This window comes from Procambarus clarkii, chromosome 87 (genome assembly GCF_040958095.1).
Source record: "Procambarus clarkii isolate CNS0578487 chromosome 87, FALCON_Pclarkii_2.0, whole genome shotgun sequence".
NCBI lineage: Eukaryota > Metazoa > Arthropoda > Malacostraca > Decapoda > Cambaridae > Procambarus > Procambarus clarkii.
Genome location: NC_091236.1, coordinates 11,208,678 through 11,228,333, shown reverse-complemented (window position 1 = coordinate 11,228,333; position 19,656 = coordinate 11,208,678). Strand labels below are relative to the sequence as shown.

Sequence of the window (19,656 nt, the reverse complement as noted above, 5' to 3'; positions counted from 1 at the left end):
TACCAGACCGTGGCAGGTGGAGAGAGCGACACGGGAGGCGGTGTGGTTCCTGACGAAGCCGTGGTAGTGGCAGGAAGGCTGCGACCCGATCACCTCCACCAGGGAGCCTCCGTTGAGGACAGAGCCGTTGACGCGCCGTTCCACCACTGCATGCGGCGCCAGGAACTTCAGGTTGGGCCGCAACGACACCTGCAGGAGCACAGACAAGTGGTCGAGTCATCAACCCAGATAATTTGACAGTTAACTGATGGTAAAGATTTCAACTGTATGGTATTTTACACAAGAGACGGTGGAGACGTCGGTCTTGGAGAGTAACAATAATTAACTCAAGGAAATTAAGGAACAGCAGAGAAGTATGGAGAAACAGAAGGAACAAAGAGAACCAGGTTCACACTTAATAATGAATGTGAATAATTATTGTACATAGGAAAATCACAATATCGTAATGTATCTTTGAGAAAATTCTTGGAGCAGAACAGGGATTCGACCCAGCGTCCTGGGTATGACCAGACACGTGCCCCTCGACCACATGGTGGCCATTTCAGAACCTGAGATTTCTCGGAATGAACTCAGAGCCTGGAGGCTCAGAGCTGGTAGCTAATCCAAGTTTTACATATATAGTACAACCATGCACTGTACTATAGGTGATGGAATCTCCACTAAACCCTTCCTTCAAATACATGCGTGCTTGGGAATACCCAGGACGCTGGTTCGAATCCCTGTACTGCTCCAATGATTTTGTAATAAATGTTATATTGTGCATAAGTAAAGAACCAAGCTGGCATGAAGCTTATGAGTGTGTATAAATTACCAGAAGGTTTCATTTTCATTTCAAAACAGATGGCAACAAGTACTGTATCTACCTCAACCTCATTGGTTGAGTTTAGTGGCTCTGTGCATACCAGGTCCTCTTTAATATACAGACCTTCTCCGCCACTTGACCTAATTTCATTTTCATATCTATATAAATTATAGTGATTTCACTATCCTCGTAATCCAGATTTCACTATCCATGTAATCTTATGTATGAGTTTCCGTGAATGCTCCAAACATTGAGTTTGACTCTATTAGGAGGCCATTTATGAAGTTAACTTGATATCTTTAATTTTACTTTAGGCCTTGTATGTTTGCAAATATGAATGATTTTCCATATTGTGTGTTACTTCTGAAGGGTTTTTGGTAGTTCTCCCTCCTCTCCACTCTGACCCAGGGTGTTCTGTTCTGGCAATGGTTCATCCAGTTTGGTAGTGATACTGGGGAGTGTGGTAGTTTCTGTGTAGTTGGGGGATGTAGTATGTGTGCACTTGATGATGAATTGTAGTCGAGTCTTGGAATTTCCCTTCCCCATCCATAATCCTGCAACGTTTCTGTCTGCCTGTTTCTATCTCTGTTTTGCCTGCCTCTTAAAACTTCCAGGGCTATTATATTAGACTTCCTCTCTTATATAGCGCTGTGTACCGCTCACGTGGAAATCAGGACACTGAAGATAATAGCATTTCCTCTCATTGATTGAGAGTCTGCATAGCTTAGGGTCGAAATATCTACAAGAAAATGTAGATATTTCGACCCTAACTTCTACACTGTTCCAAAACGACATCTGCCCCTCCCTAACATGTTTCGGCATTTTCGGGAATGCATGAATGTGCATCCTGTGCCTCTGGGCCCATATCTGCACTTTCCTTTCGCATAATATCTGCAAGTATTTTCATCTGTGATTCTATTCTGGTTGTTTATACCTGTGTATGCCTTGGCCACTTCTGTTTTGGGGCAGTTTGTATTTTTTGTCCTAACTTTCTCGTATCTGCTTCTTTCTCAGTATTGCTCTTATGTTTCTCCTTGTTGCACTCATCTCTCATTTGTTCTCGTCTTTCTCATTTTGTTCTTCTTATTCATATTACCAGATTGCTCTTCAACATTGCCATCTTTTTTGTGTACTCCACACAGTGTCCTCCCACATTGCTAATTTGGCTCCCTAAACTCTCAGTCCCTGGATTGTGTTCAGTGTTCATTGCTGTCTTTACACACTCTGCATATATTTCTGGTAGCTTTTGTGTGAATTGTAGCCTGTGTACTTCAGGAATGTCATTCATTAGTTTTGTGATGTTTTCTCATATCAGTCTATCATTGAGACAGATCCAGTAGGTACCTTGTCTGGTTGCATAGTGTGTAGGTAATCCTGTACAACTCAGGTGAAATCTTGAATTACAAATGTTTACATACAACACTCTTCCGAGGTGGTATAAAGCAGCTGCCACACACCTTCATGTTGGGTTTGTGGTGTAGAGGATGTCTGTTCCCTTATTTGTGATTTAGCGTCTTTATCCCTTGTTATCTGTACTCTTTTACTATTTGTAATATATGCCTATAACTAGGGAAAACCGTCTAAATGCGACCTTAAGCTTAACTCAATATCTCGATTCCATTCAGCGGTTCTGTCTACAGAATCCAGTATCACGAAGAACGGAATTAACGTTATTACAAGCGATAATCAAGAGATAGAAAGTGTAACTCCACACATGGTACCAGCAGAGTGATACTGAATGCACGGGTTCATCTGCTGTTATCGTAACCATCCAGCACCATCCGCAAGCCTAAAGCTACGTGGGTGTTGAATAGTGGCTAAGCATTTTGTTCCCAGTGTTCTGTGTATTTCCAGTGTTAAATAACTTAATTACAGACATTTTGGGGACATAGTTTTTTCCTGCCATTAGTTTCCTGTCACCTCGTGTGCCCCTAATACATGTTACATCACCCTGTGTCATGTCCACACACTGCCCACCCTGTGGGTAAACATTTCTTGCCTCCCAGCTGTGTTTATCGCTCCACGCCTGAGCGTTTGACTGGACAGACGTCAACATCACCTGATCACACCCCACATGGTCTCACATGATATACCACGTGCGGAGATTGCTAGAGAAACCTCTACAAAGTCCATCTGCATGTATGAGTGTGAGAAACACGAAGGCCGGGGCTTATATGTGAGCACAGTTAATATCTTCTCTGTATAATAGTGCATAATTCCTAGTGTTGATTTGATATCAACCCACCGACCTGACGATGTCTCGCTATCACCTGCTACGGTGTGAGAAGCATAGTCGAGGAAGCATGTTAAACGTGATGATTATAGTTTGGCTGAGTTGTTGTTGTCGAGTTAGGGGCGACGACAATCGTGGGATCGGATGCGCCCCAGCATACCCGTGAAGGGTGAATTGCGAAGCCAGGAAAGGCGAAACGCCGAGCCAAAACGCGAAACGAGCGACGCCAAGCACTAGAAACTAATATGCCACATGGCAAAGAAACGCACAAAGGGAGAGGCAGAAGCACATACATAACAGGGCAAACAAACAGCCAGAGGGGCACACAGCATGTCATAGAGCAAATACACAGGAAATCAGAGCACATACTTGCCCGGGAACCTGGCCCGCGGGAACCGTACATTGAACGCCATCAGAGGTCCGCGGTTGTTCAATATCCTCCCAGCGAGCATAAGAAATATTGCCGGAACAACCGTGGACATCTTCAAGAGGATAGTTTTCTTCAAGGAGTGCCGGACCAACCGGGCTGTGGTGGATATGTGGGCCTGCGGGCCGCTCCAAGCACCAGCCTGGTGGACCAAACTCTCACAAGTCAAAGGGGGAGGAGTAGAAGAACTCCCAGAACCCCATCTAGCAGGTACTCTACCTGTCATTTGGACAGAGAGAGGGGACGGGTGGAGAGCACATGTGTAACCTCAACTTACACTATCCACCATGTTGATTTCCCGCCTTTCCTCTCCAAATTTCCCCTCCCAATCCATACCTCCAATCACTCCTGTCATGCTCTTTTCTACCCGTCAACCCAGGGGCGTACCTGTCCCCCTACCCCCCTGTCCCCCTCCCGTACCGTCAATTCAGGTGCGCAAGATCAACACTTGGATTCACGACCAATCTTTTACGAGAGGCGCCCGGGTAATATGCCAGTAACAATAGGTCGGTCAATACCACAGTGGGGGGAGAGTTGGGGGGAGGGGTTCAGCAGGTCCCCACAAGTTGGCTGATATCAGCAGTATATCTTCTTCATGGGGGTAGGGAGGATAGCCGCCGCTCCGACAGGTTATCACCTGCCGCCTCATACGCCGCTGCGACGAAGGGAAGATTTAGGCGGGAAAAAAAGGAGGGAAATTTGGTTTAAACGGCTTGGCGGGAAACTGCTGTAGGGATTGGCGGCTTCCAGGGAAAAGGCCCTCTAGCCTGCACCTCCTTGCTACACCCCTACACACCTTCCCACACCTTCCCACACCTTCCCACACCTCCCCACACCTCCCCACACCTCCCCACACCTCCCCACACCTCCCCACACCTTCCCACACCTTCCCACACCGTCCCACACCTTCCCACACCTCCCCACACCTCCACACACCTCCCCACACCTTCCCACACCTCCCCACACCTCCACACACCTCCCCACACCTCCCCACACCTCCCCACACCTCCCCACACACCTACATACCTCCCGAAGATTCACAGTGAATGGAAACACGGAAACTAAACTAGAACAGATATATACAAATAATATTGATCAAATTGCTTAACAATGTACATGGAAAATATATTTTAAATATAATTAATCGCAAGTCGAGTAGTTACAGAAGAACTACTTCTACTAGTGAGGGAGTAAAGGAACTCTAGAAATCCTCTTCAGGTATGTTCCAGATGGGGCTGTAGTGTGGTGGTCGAGAGGGTTGACGTTGGGTTGGATAGGTTAAGGGGGGTGTGCGGGTGTGGCAGTGTGGGTGGGTGTTACTATGGGCGGGATAGTGTGGGTGGGTGTTACTGTGGGCGGAGTAGTGTGGGTGGGTGTTACTGTGGGCGGGATAGTGTGGGTGGGTGTTACTGTGGGCGGGATAGTGTGGGTGGGTGTTACTGTGGGGGGGATAGTGTGGGTGGGTGTTACTGTGGGGGGATAGTGTGGGTGGGTGTTACTGTGGGCGGGATAGTGTGGGTGGGTGTTACTGTGGGGGGATAGTGTGGGTGGGTGTTACTGTGGGCGGGTTAGTGTGGGTGGGTGTTAGTGTGGGTGGGCGGGCACTGTGGGCGGGGTAGTGTGGGTGGGCGGGCAGTGATGCGGCCCCAGAATAGGAGCCCTCGAGCACCCACAGTAATTACAGGTTCTATTGTGTTAATTATTCATAAAGTATACTTGTCATTTCACCATGAGGGATGGTTCGTGGGTGTACCTGGGTGTACCTGGGTGTACCGGGACATGCGTGAGTGTACTGGGGGTTTACCAGGGTACACCCATATCTTGAGGTTATCTTGAGATGATTTCGGGGCTTTTAGTGTCCCCGCGGCCCGGTCCTCGACCAGGCCTCCACCCCCAGGAAGCAGCCCGTGACAGCTGACTAACACCCAGGTACCTATTTACTGCTAGGTAACCTGGGGAATCAGAGTGAAAGGATCTCTGCCCATTGTTTCTCGTCGGTGCCCGCGATCGAACCCAGGACCACAGGATCACGCGTCCAGTGTTCTGTCCGCTCAGCCACCGGCTCCCATGTGATGAGGTATTCAATCCCGATATCTCATTTAATGGTTACCTTGCGATGGTTTCGGGGCTTAGCGTCCCCGCGGCCCGGTCCTCGACCCAGGCCAACTGGTTGAGCTTGATTGGTCAACCAGGCTGTCCTGGTTGACCAATCCTAAGCCTGGTAGCTTTTCCTGTCACTTGGGTGGTATGTTATACATAAGTATTAGTTTATAAAGGACATCTATACACGTTTTGCATGTGTATAGTTGGTGTAATTGGTCTTGAAGTAGTTACCTTACCTTGAGGTTACCTTGAGGTGCTTCCGGGGCTTAGTGTCCCCGCGGCCCGGTCGTCGACCAGGCCTCCTGGACCTTGTGTGGGTCCAGAGAATAATTTTGTATTTTTTTTTTATTAATACATAAGGTACATCTGCATTAGTGCAGCTGCCCTAGACTATATGAGGTGGAGTACAGTGTGTCAAAAAAGCTAACTAGGTGATGCTAAGAAATCCCCATCACACAGGATGGTTAGTCATACAGAGGCATGTGATAAGCGGTCTGCACTGGCAGACTCCGGATGCATTTTGAGGATATCAACACCACAAGATTGAATAAGGTAGCAGTGGTAATACAAGTCCCCATCTCGCAGGATGGTTAGTCATACAGAGCCATGTGTTTAATAGCCGGCACTGGCAAATTTTGGGTATACTGTGAGGATATCTTCAAGAATACGAGAGCGAATACAGTAATTGCAGAGCTCCAGGTACCTCATGCCAACTGGTCTGAAAGGTCTAATAACTGGGCATTCAGTGATGTAGTGCTGGCAGACTCTTTTTTTTTTTTTATTAACATATTAGGTACATCTGCATTATTTAACTGACGTGGGGGAAAACTCTACGGAATTGCAATACCACATTCAGCAGCGACACACCACTATAACCCCCCCTTTCACCACCACCACCACCACCACCACCACCACCACCATCACCACCACCACCACCATCACCACCACCACCACCACCATCACCACCACCACCACCACCACCATCACCACCACCACCACCACCACCACCACCACCACCATCACCACCACCACCACCACCACCACCACCACCACCACCACCACCACCACCACCACCACCACCATCACCACCACCACCATCATCACCACCACCACCACCACCACCACCACCACCACCATCACCACCATCAAACGAGAGAGAAGTAGAGAGACGAGACAAGGAGATTATCACCATACCTTGGACATGCAATTAAGTCACCGAAGTTAAGAGAGGAATTATGTTACCCTGCAGTATACCTGAAGAGGAGTTCGAGAGTTGCTCTACTGCCAATACTAGTGACAACTTGGTCCAACAGGCTGTTGCTGGGTTCTTCAGAGAACCGGTTCCGCACCTTACCAGCTGGTTTTCTCGACTATATATATATATATATATATATATATATATATATATATATATATATATATATATATATATATATATATATATATATATATATATAAATTACTTACCCAGAAACGTACAAACCCAAGCAACCCGCCTAACCTAGTGAGGTTGATGGGGTAAAAAAACGTCAATATTTCGGTGCTTTAATTCGTGCTAATACGTCGCATTTTTAACGGATTGGTCGATTGCGTAAAAAATGCGATGTGATAGGCGGAGCGCTTAGGGTTAATCTTGCAAACATTTAGGCCTATGGGAGGAGGGTGTAAATGTGCAAGTTGTGTAAATTTGTGTAATTTGTAAGTAAATGTGTAAATTAACCCAGATATAAATGTATAATTATAAATAAAATATTAATACAATATTAGCTATAATATAGATAAAATATTAGATATAATATAGATAAAATGGCAGATATAATATAGATAAAATATTAGATATAATATAGATAAAATGGTAGATATAATATAGATAAAATACTAGCTACAATATAAAATATTAGACATAATATAGATAAAATATTATATATAATATAAATTAGATATAATGTAGATAAAATGGTAGATATAATATAGATAAAATATTAGACACTAGATAAAATATTAATATCTAAATTGATCCACGGAACGTCATCAGTGTTGCTCCTAAGCGGTATGGGGGAACAATCCACCATGCTGTAGTGGTTGGCGTTGGGTTTAGAGCCTTAAAGTAAACCACTCCACAAGGAGAAGCAAATAAGGCCGCCCCTAAATAGCTTAATTACCGACAGGTAATTAAGTATACTTAAGTATACCCCTTAAGCCCGTAACGAGAGAGAGAGAGAGAGAGAGAGAGAGAGAGAGAGAGAGAGAGGGGGGGGGGGAGGGAGTGCCAGGGCGGCTCTGAGGTTCAGTAACCGAGCAGTGCCAGGTGTGGAGATGGCACCAATTAACCGAGACCATTTGCTAAAGGGTTCGAATCCATTAGGACCGGACATTTAGTACAAGGCTTCGAATGCCTCCAGCTTTGGCTTCGTTTCCCGCCATGATGAAGTGGGATGGGAATAATGATAATAAAGTTATATTATAATATTATATTAATAATAATATTGTATTATATAATATATATATAATATATTCACTCGTCCCTGCCCGCGTTCCCTGAGAGGGAGCCGGAATATCCCAAGGATGGCAAGGATAATCTTGGATATAACTGGCCCCTATCCCATTTAGAACTTCACTGGATCGCCTTCGTTTCATCCTATCTCGAATACCCAACGTTATGGTGGATTGTGGTGGAGGTGGTGGTGGTGGTAGATTGTTGATGTGGTGTTGGTAGTGGTGGTGTTGAGAATGTTGGTAGATCCCCTTTGTTGTTGGGTGAATTATGAGATAGTTCTACAGCTGATTCATCTCTCTCTCTCTCTCTCTCTCTCTCTCTCTCTCTCTCTCTCTCTCTCTCTCTCTCTCTCTCTCTCTCTCTCTCTCTCTCTCTCTCTCTCTCTCTCTCTCTCTCTCTCTCCCCTCCCCCCCCCTCCCCCCCCCAGCAACCACAACCTCTCGTAATTGAGCTAATGGCTTCCACCAGATTGCTCCTCGATTCTCTCGCCCCATTGATATCCTTCTCCCTCTCTTCATTCCCCCTCTATCCTCCCCACTTCTCTCTCTCCACTCGAGTGATTTGTATCACTCTCCATGTTATTGTCTTGGTCTTGTCTCTATCCTGGTCGAGGACCGGGCCGCGGGGATGCTGAGGCCCGAAGGGACGCAAGGTGTATCTTATATATCTAGATTTATTCCTCCAAGGAGTGCCGGACCAACCGGGCTGTGGTGGGTATGTGGGCCTGCGGGCCGCTCCAAGCAACAGCCTGGTGGACCAAACTCTCACAAGTCAAGCCTGGCCTCGGGCCGGGCTTGGGGAGTAGAAGAACTCCCAGAACCCCATCAACCAGGTATATGTGGGCCTGCGGGCCGCTCCAAGCAACAGCCTGGTGGACCAAACTCTCACAAGTCAAGCCTGGCCTCTCGACCGGGCTTGGGGGAGTAGAAGAACTCCCAGAACCCCATCAACCAGGTATCAACCAGGTATCTGTTTCGTTAAATTCTCTCTCAGGTCTCAAGCGTGCGATCTCCATGCTGTCAAATTCTCTTCAAAATTAAGACTTGTAATGCTAACCCTGGAAACACAAACCGAAACTGTGTCTATTTTCCCGCTTGTTACAACTTGTAATAAAGTTGTTACATCTTGGCTTAGCGTGTTTATGACGTATTGGAACGTTGTTACAACTTGCTATATTGGTTATTATAACTGGTTAGGAGGTGTTAAAACTTGTTCGAACATTGTACCAACGTCGTAGTTTCGGTGTGTTTGGCGGGTTTAAGAATTACCTTCATCTTACTATCAGGTCGTTTCGAGGACCAGTGTCCCTGTTGGTCTGGTTGTTTGGTCATCCAGGTTGTTAGACCTGGATGGATTATTCGAGATAGGATGAAACGAAGGAGATCCAGCGAAGGAATACATGAGAAGGGGGTCAGTTATATCCAAGATAGGTAAATACTTCCCTCCGCCTCCTCTCTCCTCCTCACCCTGCCTCACCCTGCCTCACCCTTCCTCACCCTGCCTCACCCTGCCTCCTCCCTGCCTCACCCTGCCTCACCCTGCCTCACCCTTCCTCACCCTGCCTCACCCTGCCTCACCCTGCCTCACCCTGCCTCACCCTTCCTCACCCTGCCTCACCCTGCCTCACCCTGCCTCACCCTGCCTCCTCCCTGCTGGTCATTGTTGTTTAAGACTCAGCTACTGGGAACAAAACGGTTCAAGTAGCACGGGCTATGGTGAGCCCGTAGTGGACTTACCTGGCACAGGAGCGGGGCAAGTAGCACGGGCTATGGTTATTATTATTATTAACATCTTTATTGACAAAATTAATTACAATTTTGCCTAATCTGAGAATTTTGATAGTCTTATTAAATTGAGGTTAATGCTAGTATTCACTGTCACGCAGGACAGAGGGTCATACATAAGACAATAGGTCTAAACTGTAGGCTGAAGCACATATATATCATGGTTACAATCAATGTTTTAATGTGTGAATATGTGACAACAACTTTCTATTGTGCACTGCCACACAAGGGCAGGGATGGGTTCATAAGTGATGCAGCTTAGAGTATAAATAGAAATTGTTCTTCATTCTTTAAAATGGACAAGCAAATTTTGGGTAAATTGTTAGGATGTCGTCCAGAACACCTGAGTCAATAAAATAGTTACACAGTTGGTGGTACAAGAGGCCAGGAGGTCTAAAGTCCTTTACGGTTTCACATTCATCAATATAGTGTTCTAGTGAGTGCATTAAAGGTTTATCACAGAGTTTACAATCTGAATATTCTGGTAGTGGCTCAGCCTCACTAACCTGCCAGATGTGTCTATAGCCAAGGCGAATTCGCGCAATTACTACATCACATTGCCTGGTCCGGTTACTGTGCTGACCATACAAATACCTATTATTACAGAACTTGTCATAACTTTTAATACTGCAGCTTTCAGGTCTCTGTGCATTTCTTAGTTCTTCTAAATCTGAATTAATTTCTTTAATTTGTATGTTTCTAATAACTGCATTAGATAGTCCAAAGTCATAATCAATGTTTTCTTTCCTGCAAGCCTCATTGGCCAATTGATCTACAAAGTCATGTTTTTCAACTCCAACATGGGATGGGATCCACACAAATTTTATACAAGAATTATTATCATTGGCAAAAATTACATTCCATTTAATATTACAAGCTACTTCCGACATACATTGTGATGGGTTATTTAAGGACTGCAGAGCACTTTTAGAGTCACAGAAAATAACTCCACCACCATTGAGCTTAAGGTATTCAGTGGCTAGATAAATACCCAATAGCTCGGTCTGTGTCGTGCTTGCCCAGTTGTTCAATCTCTGTGTACTAGTCATGATCATTTCATTCCCTTTATACACTGCACATGCACAACCTGTTCTACCAGTGCCTAACTGCACAGAGCCATCAGTAAAGGCATAGGATTCAGTCGGTTTGAGAATTTGAAGATGACTGTCAATAGCTTCTAATGTTATACATCTCAAAATGTCAGTGTTATACATTTGTTTTACACTGATGGGAGTATAATGCAGAGAGACCTCCACATCTTTCCAAGGGGGAATATAGTGAACAGTTTTATCAGGGTTAACTGGGTGCCACTCACTCCCTCATGCTCTGCCTTACCGGATGGTTGAGAGAGAGAGAGAGAGAGAGAGAGAGAGAGAGAGAGAGAGAGAGAGAGAGAGAGAGAGAGAGAGAGAGAGAGAGAGAGAGAGAGAGAGATACATACAGAGAGAGAGAGAGAGAGAGAGAGAGAGAGAGAGAGAGAGAGAGAGAGAGAGAGAGAGAGAGAGAGAGAGAGAGAGAGAGATACATACAGAGAGAGAGAGAGAGAGAGAGAGAGAGAGAGAGAGAGAGAGAGAGAGAGAGAGAGAGAGAGAGAGAGAGAGAGACAGACTGAGAAACTGAGACTGAGAGACTGTTGGTAATGTTCACATGTTCTTCATGCGCAATACTTTATGTAGTACTTATACATAGCCAATTAGTCCAGTATTAGGATGTTTTAAGACTGTATGCTAATTATGTTCAAAGATGTGAAAGAGAGCACTCGGTAGGTGGGAAAGTATATCTTAAAGAGCTCCAGTAGCGCCAGATGCTGCGCCTCTTGTGTTCCTCTACTGTTGCTAGTGTTCTCTTGCTCTACAGTGCCAGGCCCTCTACAGTGCCAGACCCTCCACTAACAGCTGTGTTCTCTCGCCCTACAGGTCAGACGTACAGGACGGCGTACGCGTGCGAGGGGACCACGCTCAGCATCGACTGTGCTCCCGGGAACGTGATCAACGTTATCCGGGCCAACTACGGTCGCTTCTCCATCACCATCTGTAACGCCCACGGTAACACGGAGTGGTCCGTCAACTGCCAGAGTCCCAGAACCCACCGCGTCCTGGCGGAAAGGTGAGAGAGAGGGGCAGGGGTGAGGGAGGGAGGTGTTTGTGAGATGGGGTAGGTAGGTGTTGGGGCAGGCAGGCAGGTGTTGTGATGGGGGCAGGCATGTAGGTGTTGTGAGGGGGTAGGTAGGTGTTGGGTCAGGTAGGCAGGTGTTGTGATGGGGGCAGGGGTGAGGGAGGGAGGTGTTGTGAGGGGGGGGTAGGTATTAGGGCAGGCAGGCAGGCAGGTGTTGTGATGGGGGCATGCATTTAGGTGTTGTGAGGGGGCAGGCAGGCAGGTGTTGTGATGGGGGCATGTATGTAGGTGTTGTGATGGGGGCAGGCATTTAGGTGTTGTGAGGGGGCAGGCAGGCAGGTGTTCTGATGGGGGCATGTATGTAGGTGTTGTGATGGGGGCAGGCATTTAGGTGTTGTGAGGGGGGGATAGGTAGGTGTTAGGGCAGACATGTAGGTGTTGTGAGGGGGGCAAGCAGATGTTGAGAGGGGACAAGCAGACAGGTGTTGGTCTGAATGAGGTGGGGTTGGGGGTTGTAAAACAGTCAGATGATGCCTCTCTCTTGTCAGCATCGATCATTTAGGGGGGTTGGCAGAGCCAGGAGGAGGGAGGTAGTAGGGGGGATGGGAGGCTGTAGGATTAATACAGGAAAGAAACACGGAAACATCTAGAGAGGGCCTCCAGCCTTGTGCCAACCCCAAGGGCCTCGTTATGGGAGTTAAGACCCACTAGGCGGGGCCTGACCCATCGTCTAAATTGTGATGGCACCTTTACTAAGTCAGGGAAGCAGCTGGAGGCTTCCTTGCTTTCAAAACATTAAACTAATATATATATGTATATATATATATATATATATATATATATATATATATATATATATATATATATATATATATATATATATATATATATGTATGTCGTACCTAGTAGCCAGAACTCACTTCTCAGCCTACTATGCAAGGCCCGATTTGGCTAGTAAGCCAAGTTTTCCTGAATTAATATATTTTATCTAATTTTTTTTCTTATGAAATGATAAAGCTACCCATTTCATTATGTATGAGGTCAATTTTTTTTATTGGAGTTAAAATTAACGTAGATATATGACCGAACCTAACCAACCCTACCTAACCTAACCTAACCTAACCTATCTTTATATGTTAGGTTAGGTTAGGTAGCCGAAAAAGTTAGGTTAGGTTAGGTTAGGTAGGTTAGGTAGTCGAAAAGCAATTAATTGATGAAAACTTGGCTTATTATGCAAATCGGGCCTTGCATAGTAGGCTGAGAAGTGCGTTCTGGCTACTAGGTACGACATATATATATATATATATATATATATATATATATATATATATATATATATATATATATATATATATATATATATATATATATATATATATATATATATAATACACACACACACACACACACACACACACACACACACACACACACACACACACACACACACACACACACACACAGAGTGAGAGAGTGAGTGAGTGAGTAAACTATTTGTAAAATTGGAAATTATTAAACATCTTCTTGGTGTAAGACTTAAGAGGGCGATAACAGAAGCAACATGAAGATGACTTAAGTCGAAGCCAATGACAAACTACAAACGAATATTTGCAGTTTTCTCATTGGCCGCCGGAAAACAACAACTCGCATTTAGCTGTGACAAAATTCCAATTTCATCAAATTGTTATAAAAGATGGATGAGGGGAAAACCTCCCCATTGATCATAAGCCCTGTGTAAAAGGTCCAGGAATAATGCTGTCGGGACATGGGCGAAACAAAATTAAATATTGCAACACTAAACTTATCATCCAGGAAAATGATATGCCATTTTAGGAGAAGCTTCAAGACAAAGGTCTTGAAGCAGTAAAATAGGTACCTGGGTGTTAGTCAGCTGTCACGGGCTGCTTCCTGGGGGTGGAGGCCTGGTCGAGGACCGGGCCGCGGGGACACTAAAAAGCCCCGAAATCATCTCAAGATAACCTCAAGAAGGTACAAGATAAGCCTGGCCCTGGGCCGGGTTTTGGGTAGGGGGGGGGGGAAGAGAAGAACTCCAGAACCCACTTCAGGTGTACTCCAGGTAAAGGAAGAGTCATTCTAGTGAAACCAACGTTGCATCTCCCCTGGCATACAGCTGGACCAGCCAGGGTTTCAAGGCTCTGTGATCCTGCCAGGCCGCTGTAAGGTACAGAAGACCTGTTCCTTACAGGTCCCGTTCATGTAACCATCAGAAGACCTCCTGTACTACAGGCTGGGCTTTGGCTGTAACTCTGAAAAGCAGCCACAGGTAAAGACTCCCTCTGCCCTTACCCTTTAACCTTAACACCCATAACCTTCCCCTCCATCTTCCCTCCCTTCCCATATGCCCCTCCCTCCTTCCCACCTTCCCCACCCTCCTTCTCTTCCATTTTTCTTCCTCTGTACCCTCTCTTCCATCTTCTCCCTTCCATCTTCCCTCCACCCTCCCTCCCCTCCCCTCCCTTCAGACCGAGTGAGTTATGGTGGAGAGGGGGCGTGATGGAGATGCACGACCCCCTGGGGATCAACCCCCCCCCCCTCCTCATTCACCCCTCAAGGGGCATCGCCCCCCTCAGACGACCACATCTTCTCTCCCCATGGGGAGCAACCCCCCCCCCCCTCCTTCCCTTACCCCTTCCTTGTTGCCGGAAACTAATGTCCCCGTTACCTGGGACGTGACGACCCCTTCCCTTTCTCTCCTCCCTCTCCCCTTGTCCCCCCCCCCCCCCCCCTTACTCTCCCCCGTGTCCCCTCTCTCTCCCAAACTTTGCGTCGTCGTCGCAATGTTCTCATCTATTACCAGACACGGCCCAACTGTCTCCACCACCGCCTTCCTCCACCACCCCCTCAAAGCTCTCAAAATGTACAAATCCACAAGGGCCGTGACGAGGATTCGAACCTGCGTCCGGGAGCATCCCAGACACTGCCTTAACCGACTGAGCTACGACAGAGTTAAAAATATACTCTCTACAAAGAAGACGAGGTACCAAATAATATATACACGTGGAAAATACTGGAGGGCCAAGTTCCAAATCTACACAACTTACTGGAGTGAACGACATGGAAGAAAATGTAGAATAGAACCTGTGAAGAGCAGAGGTGCCATAGGCACAATCAGAGAACACTGTATAAACATCAGAGGTCCGCGGTTGTTCAACGTCCTCCCAGCGAGCATAAGAAATATTGCCGGAACAACCGTGGACATCTTCAAGAGAAAACTGGATAGTTTTTTCAAGGAGTGTCGGACCAACCAGGCTGTGGTGGATATGTGGGCCTACGCTGGGCCGCTCCCAGAAACAGTCTGTTGGACCAAGCTCTCACCGAGGCCAGGCTTGGGGAGTAGAAGAACTCCTAGAACCCCATCAAGCAGGTATCAAGCAGGCCGAAAGAGCAGAACTCAACCCCCGCAAGCACAACTAGGTGAACACAACTAGGTGAATGCACACACACACCCACACACCCAAGTACCTAAATGAGTACACAGGGACGTTAGAAAGTACTTTTTCAGTGTTAAGTAGGTAGTAAATGGAATGCATTAGGAAGTGATGTGGTGGAGGCTGACTCCATACACAGTTTCAAGTGTAGATATGATAGAGCCCAATAGGCTCAGGAACCTGTACACCAGTTGATTGACGGTTGAGAGGCGGGACCAAAGAGCCAAAGCTTAACCCCCGCAAGCACAATTGGGTGAGTACACACACACACACACACACACACACACACACACACACACACACACACACACACACACACACGCGCACACGCACACACACACACACACACACACACACACACACACACACACACACACACACACACACACACACACACGGTGTCTGCCTCCCCGCCACAGTGTGGTTAATAATGCCGCTGAGAAACGCGAATTCCTTTCGGTGGATCCGAAAAAGCGGATCAGGCTCGGGTGGTGGATCAGTAGGGCTCTGAGGGCTTATCACCGCCCTGGGATGTTATCATGGCGTCTGCCCTGAAGGTGAAGGGCGAGGCTCCTGTGGAAGGTGGAACAGAAGAGGCGGGAAGCCCAGAAGAGGCGGGAAGCCCAGAAGAGGCGGGAAGCCCAGAAGAGGCGGGAAGCCCAGAAGAGGCGGGAAGCCCAGAAGAGGCGGGAAGCCCAGAAGAGGCGGGAAGCCCAGAAGAGGCGGGAAGCCCAGAAGAGGCGGGAAGCCCAGAAGAGGCGGGAAGCCCAGAAGAGGCGGGAAGCCCAGAAGAGGCGGGAAGCCCAGAAGAGGCGGGAAGCCCAGAAGAGGCGGGAAGCCCAGAAGAGGCGGGAAGCCCAGAAGAGGCGGGAAGCCCAGAAGAGGGATTTTAAGAAGAGAAAATGAAATGTGAAAGTAAAGGGTTGGAAGTGAAAGAGAAATGAAGCACTGAAATGGAAAGACGAATGAGAGAGGAGGAATTGGTAAGAGAAAATTGGATGATGAGAAAGATAAAGTCGAATGAGAGAGGAACGAGCCCTACACACCTTGATCGACAGTTGGGAGGCGGGACCAAAGAGCTGAAGCTCAGCCCCCCCCCCCCCCCCTCCGCCTCGCAAGCACAACTAGGTGAGAACAACTCTTGAGATGGCGTTAAATACGTCATCCCGGAGCATGTTCGTTGCACAGTGGTCTACGTCTTCGGCACACAATCCAGGGGTTCAAACCCCGGGCGGGACAGGAAAGGTTTGATGTCTCTCCCTTCATCTGATGCCTCTGTTCACCTAGCAGTTAAATGGGCACCAGGGAGTTAGAGAACTGTTGTGGGGTGCATTCTGGGAAAGGCTTGTAGTTGAATTGTGTTGAGGGCGGGACGTCAATAAGCCTAAGTACAGGCTTCCTGTCCCCTTGATAACGAGAATTTGACTCGCGTTAGTAGACTCATTCGACTTAGGGAGCCGGTCGGCCGAGCGGACAGCACGCTGGCCTTGTGATCCTGTGGTCCTGGGTTCGATCCCTGGCGCCGGCGAGAAACAATGGGCAGAGTTTCTTTCACCCTATGCCCCTGTTACCTAGCAGTAAAATAGGTACCTGGGTGTTAGTCAGCTGTCACGGGCTGCTTCCTGGGGGTGGAGGCCTGGTCGCGGACCGGGCCGCGGGGACACTAAAGCCCCGAAATCATCTCAAGATAACCTGGTTAAACCAACCTGGAATTTATCATGACCAGGCTTCGAGAGTCGTGGTTTCATTTATTGACCTATGAAGATCCATTTTACATATGCCCAGCCACTAGGACTAGTCGCGGCAGCGATGGCCTCGATTTTTTTTTGCAGGCCGGAGTTCGATCCCCCGATGACCCAAGTGGTTGATCACCGTTGCTCCACTCTGTCGCTCTATCCCAGCTCCTATCCTGTCCTCGTACCGCTTTCTCCTCATGCTCTAGACAAAAGCGAAGCAGAACGACTTTATCTCACCGCTCCTGTGCCAGGTAAGTCCACCACGGGCTCACCATAGCCCGTGCTACTTGGACAAGTTCCAAGTAGCTGAATCTTTAACAATAACAACGACTTCGTCTCCCGAACGCCAACCTTCTCCCGCCAAAACAGAACGTCGCGCCGTCGTACCTTTCAATATATTTTTATCGGGAGACGCGGCGCACAGATCGTTTAAAGCGATTACGGGTCCATCAGGTTAACACCAGGCGGCGTTAACATTAACACCAATACGTGGCAGTTTTAACACCGAGCCTTCAGCCAGGTAGGCGCTGCCCGCCTCCCTCTCCCTCCCCCTGGCCTTCCCGTCCTTCATCCAAATTAGTGATATTACGCTTGTCGCCCCTGGGATGTTTGTAGGGGGGTGGGGGGGCCGCGTCCGAGGTGGTGGTGGTGGTGGTGGTGGTAGTGGTAGAGGAGGGTAGTGTGGTGGTGGTGATAGGGAATGGGTGATTGTGACACCGTGTCATCTCGCTCGCTCTCTGGCGCTCTCTGGAGCTCTCTCACCCACTAGCGCCCCCAGCCATTGAGCATATAAAGTACATATCCCTCTTACCATCCACTCCACTACTACCCGTCGCCCTCACTACACCCTACAGGGTCTTTCTCCTCGCCTCTCTCCTACACCTACAATCCTCTCACAGGTTTCAGCAAGCATTTACGCCACCTGCTTGATGGGGTTCTGGGTGTTCTTCTACTCCCCAAGCCCGGCCCGAGGCCAGGCTCGACTTGTGAGAGTTTGGTCCACCAGGCTGGTGCTTGGAGCGGCCCGCAGGCCCACATACCCACCACAGCCCGGTTGGTCCAGCACTCCTTGGAGGAAACTATCCTCTTGAAGATGTCCACGGTTGTTCCGGCAATATTTCTTATGCTCGCTGGGGGGACGTTGAACAACCGTGGACCTCTGATGTTTATACAGTGTTCTCTGATTGTGCCTATGGCACCTCTGCTCTTCACTGGTTCTATTCTGCATTTTCTTCCATATCGTTCACTCCAGTATGTTGTGTAGAATTGGGACCTGGCCCTCCAGTATTTTCCACGTGTATATTATTTGGTATCTCTCTCGTCTCCTTACTAGTGAGTACATTTGGAGAGCTTAGAGTCGATCCCAATAACTTAGGTGCTTTATCGCGATACAGTAATATGTATCTTGCCTGTGTCTCAAAATAATAATATAGATTGTACATTATATTTTGTGCAATGTACATTTTAATTGTACAGTACCACGTACGGTACTGTACACTGTGCATTGTAGACATAACTCTTCTTAACGGAGTTAAGAGAAGTTTAAGCCCTCTTTTAGTCTCTTTAAACCTCTTTAAGCTTCTTAAAGGAGTTAAGTACCAACTTTGTTTTATTTCACTACTACTCTCCGAATTCGTGACTATTTGGAATATCAAACTGCGTCTTAAATTTGTCTCACGTTATTCCTCTTGTCCGCATTGTGTGTGTGTCATTACACCAGTGGTGCCAATGGGCCACAGAGCCCAGTCCCCTCTGGTTTGATCGTTACCTGTGTACAGCGCCCGTGACCTCGAGCTACGGTCATCGTTTGTTCCGCCTTGACCTTCGAATAGGAAATGGCGGAAGGTGCGAGTTATGTGAATGGTTTTCCCTGTAGAGCGCTGTAATTATCATAACCACTGAAAGATAACCACTGAAAGATAACCAGTGCAAGATAACCACTTCAAGATAACCATTTATAATTATCATCTTCGGTGGGTATGTTTTGGGGGTGTGTGTGTGGGGGGATATATCATGGGTATATATCCCCCCAAAAAATCTATATAAAAATTTTTGGGAAATCTATATAATATGGGGGAATTCGGTGGGGGGGGGGGGGGATGGGGGGGACGTTCTTCAGGACTGATAGGTTGAGTGAATATATACAGTTAATAAGAAATGAATAATTTACATTTAATAATATGTTGAAGGAAGTGTATGTGAATGAATGTTTGGGGTTTAAACATCTTAGCTATGTGTGTGGGGTTTGTTGTTTTAAAAGATTCAGCTACTGGGAACAAAAAGTTTCCAAGTAGCACGGGCTATGGTGAGCCCGTAGTGGACTTACCTGGCACGGGAGCGGGGGTTGTAACTTGACGGCTATGTGGGGGGTTATATATGCTGGTAATATGTGGGGGGTTATATATGCTGATAATATTGACACTGTGCATGATTCTTGATTGATGTTGATTGATGTTGATGTAAACATTGTGTTAAGGTTTTAGTTAATAGTATTTATGTAATTGTATATT

General features: G+C 47.1%; 1 protein-coding gene across 4 annotated transcripts in view; it reads left to right on the top strand.

The window, feature by feature from the left end:
- The first annotated feature begins 11,635 nt into the window (after nucleotides 1–11,635).
- LOC123746966 (latrophilin Cirl) overlaps nucleotides 11,636–19,656 on the top strand; it is a 32,769-nt gene continuing 24,748 nt past the window's right edge. For all 4 annotated transcript variants that reach the window (XM_069317423.1, XM_069317424.1, XM_069317422.1 and 1 more), the window contains exon 1: nucleotides 11,636–11,952. In XM_069317423.1, coding sequence (XP_069173524.1) covers nucleotides 11,651–11,952 — 302 coding nt within the window. In that variant the 5' untranslated portion in view covers nucleotides 11,636–11,650. The remainder of the gene's footprint in view (nucleotides 11,953–19,656) is intronic.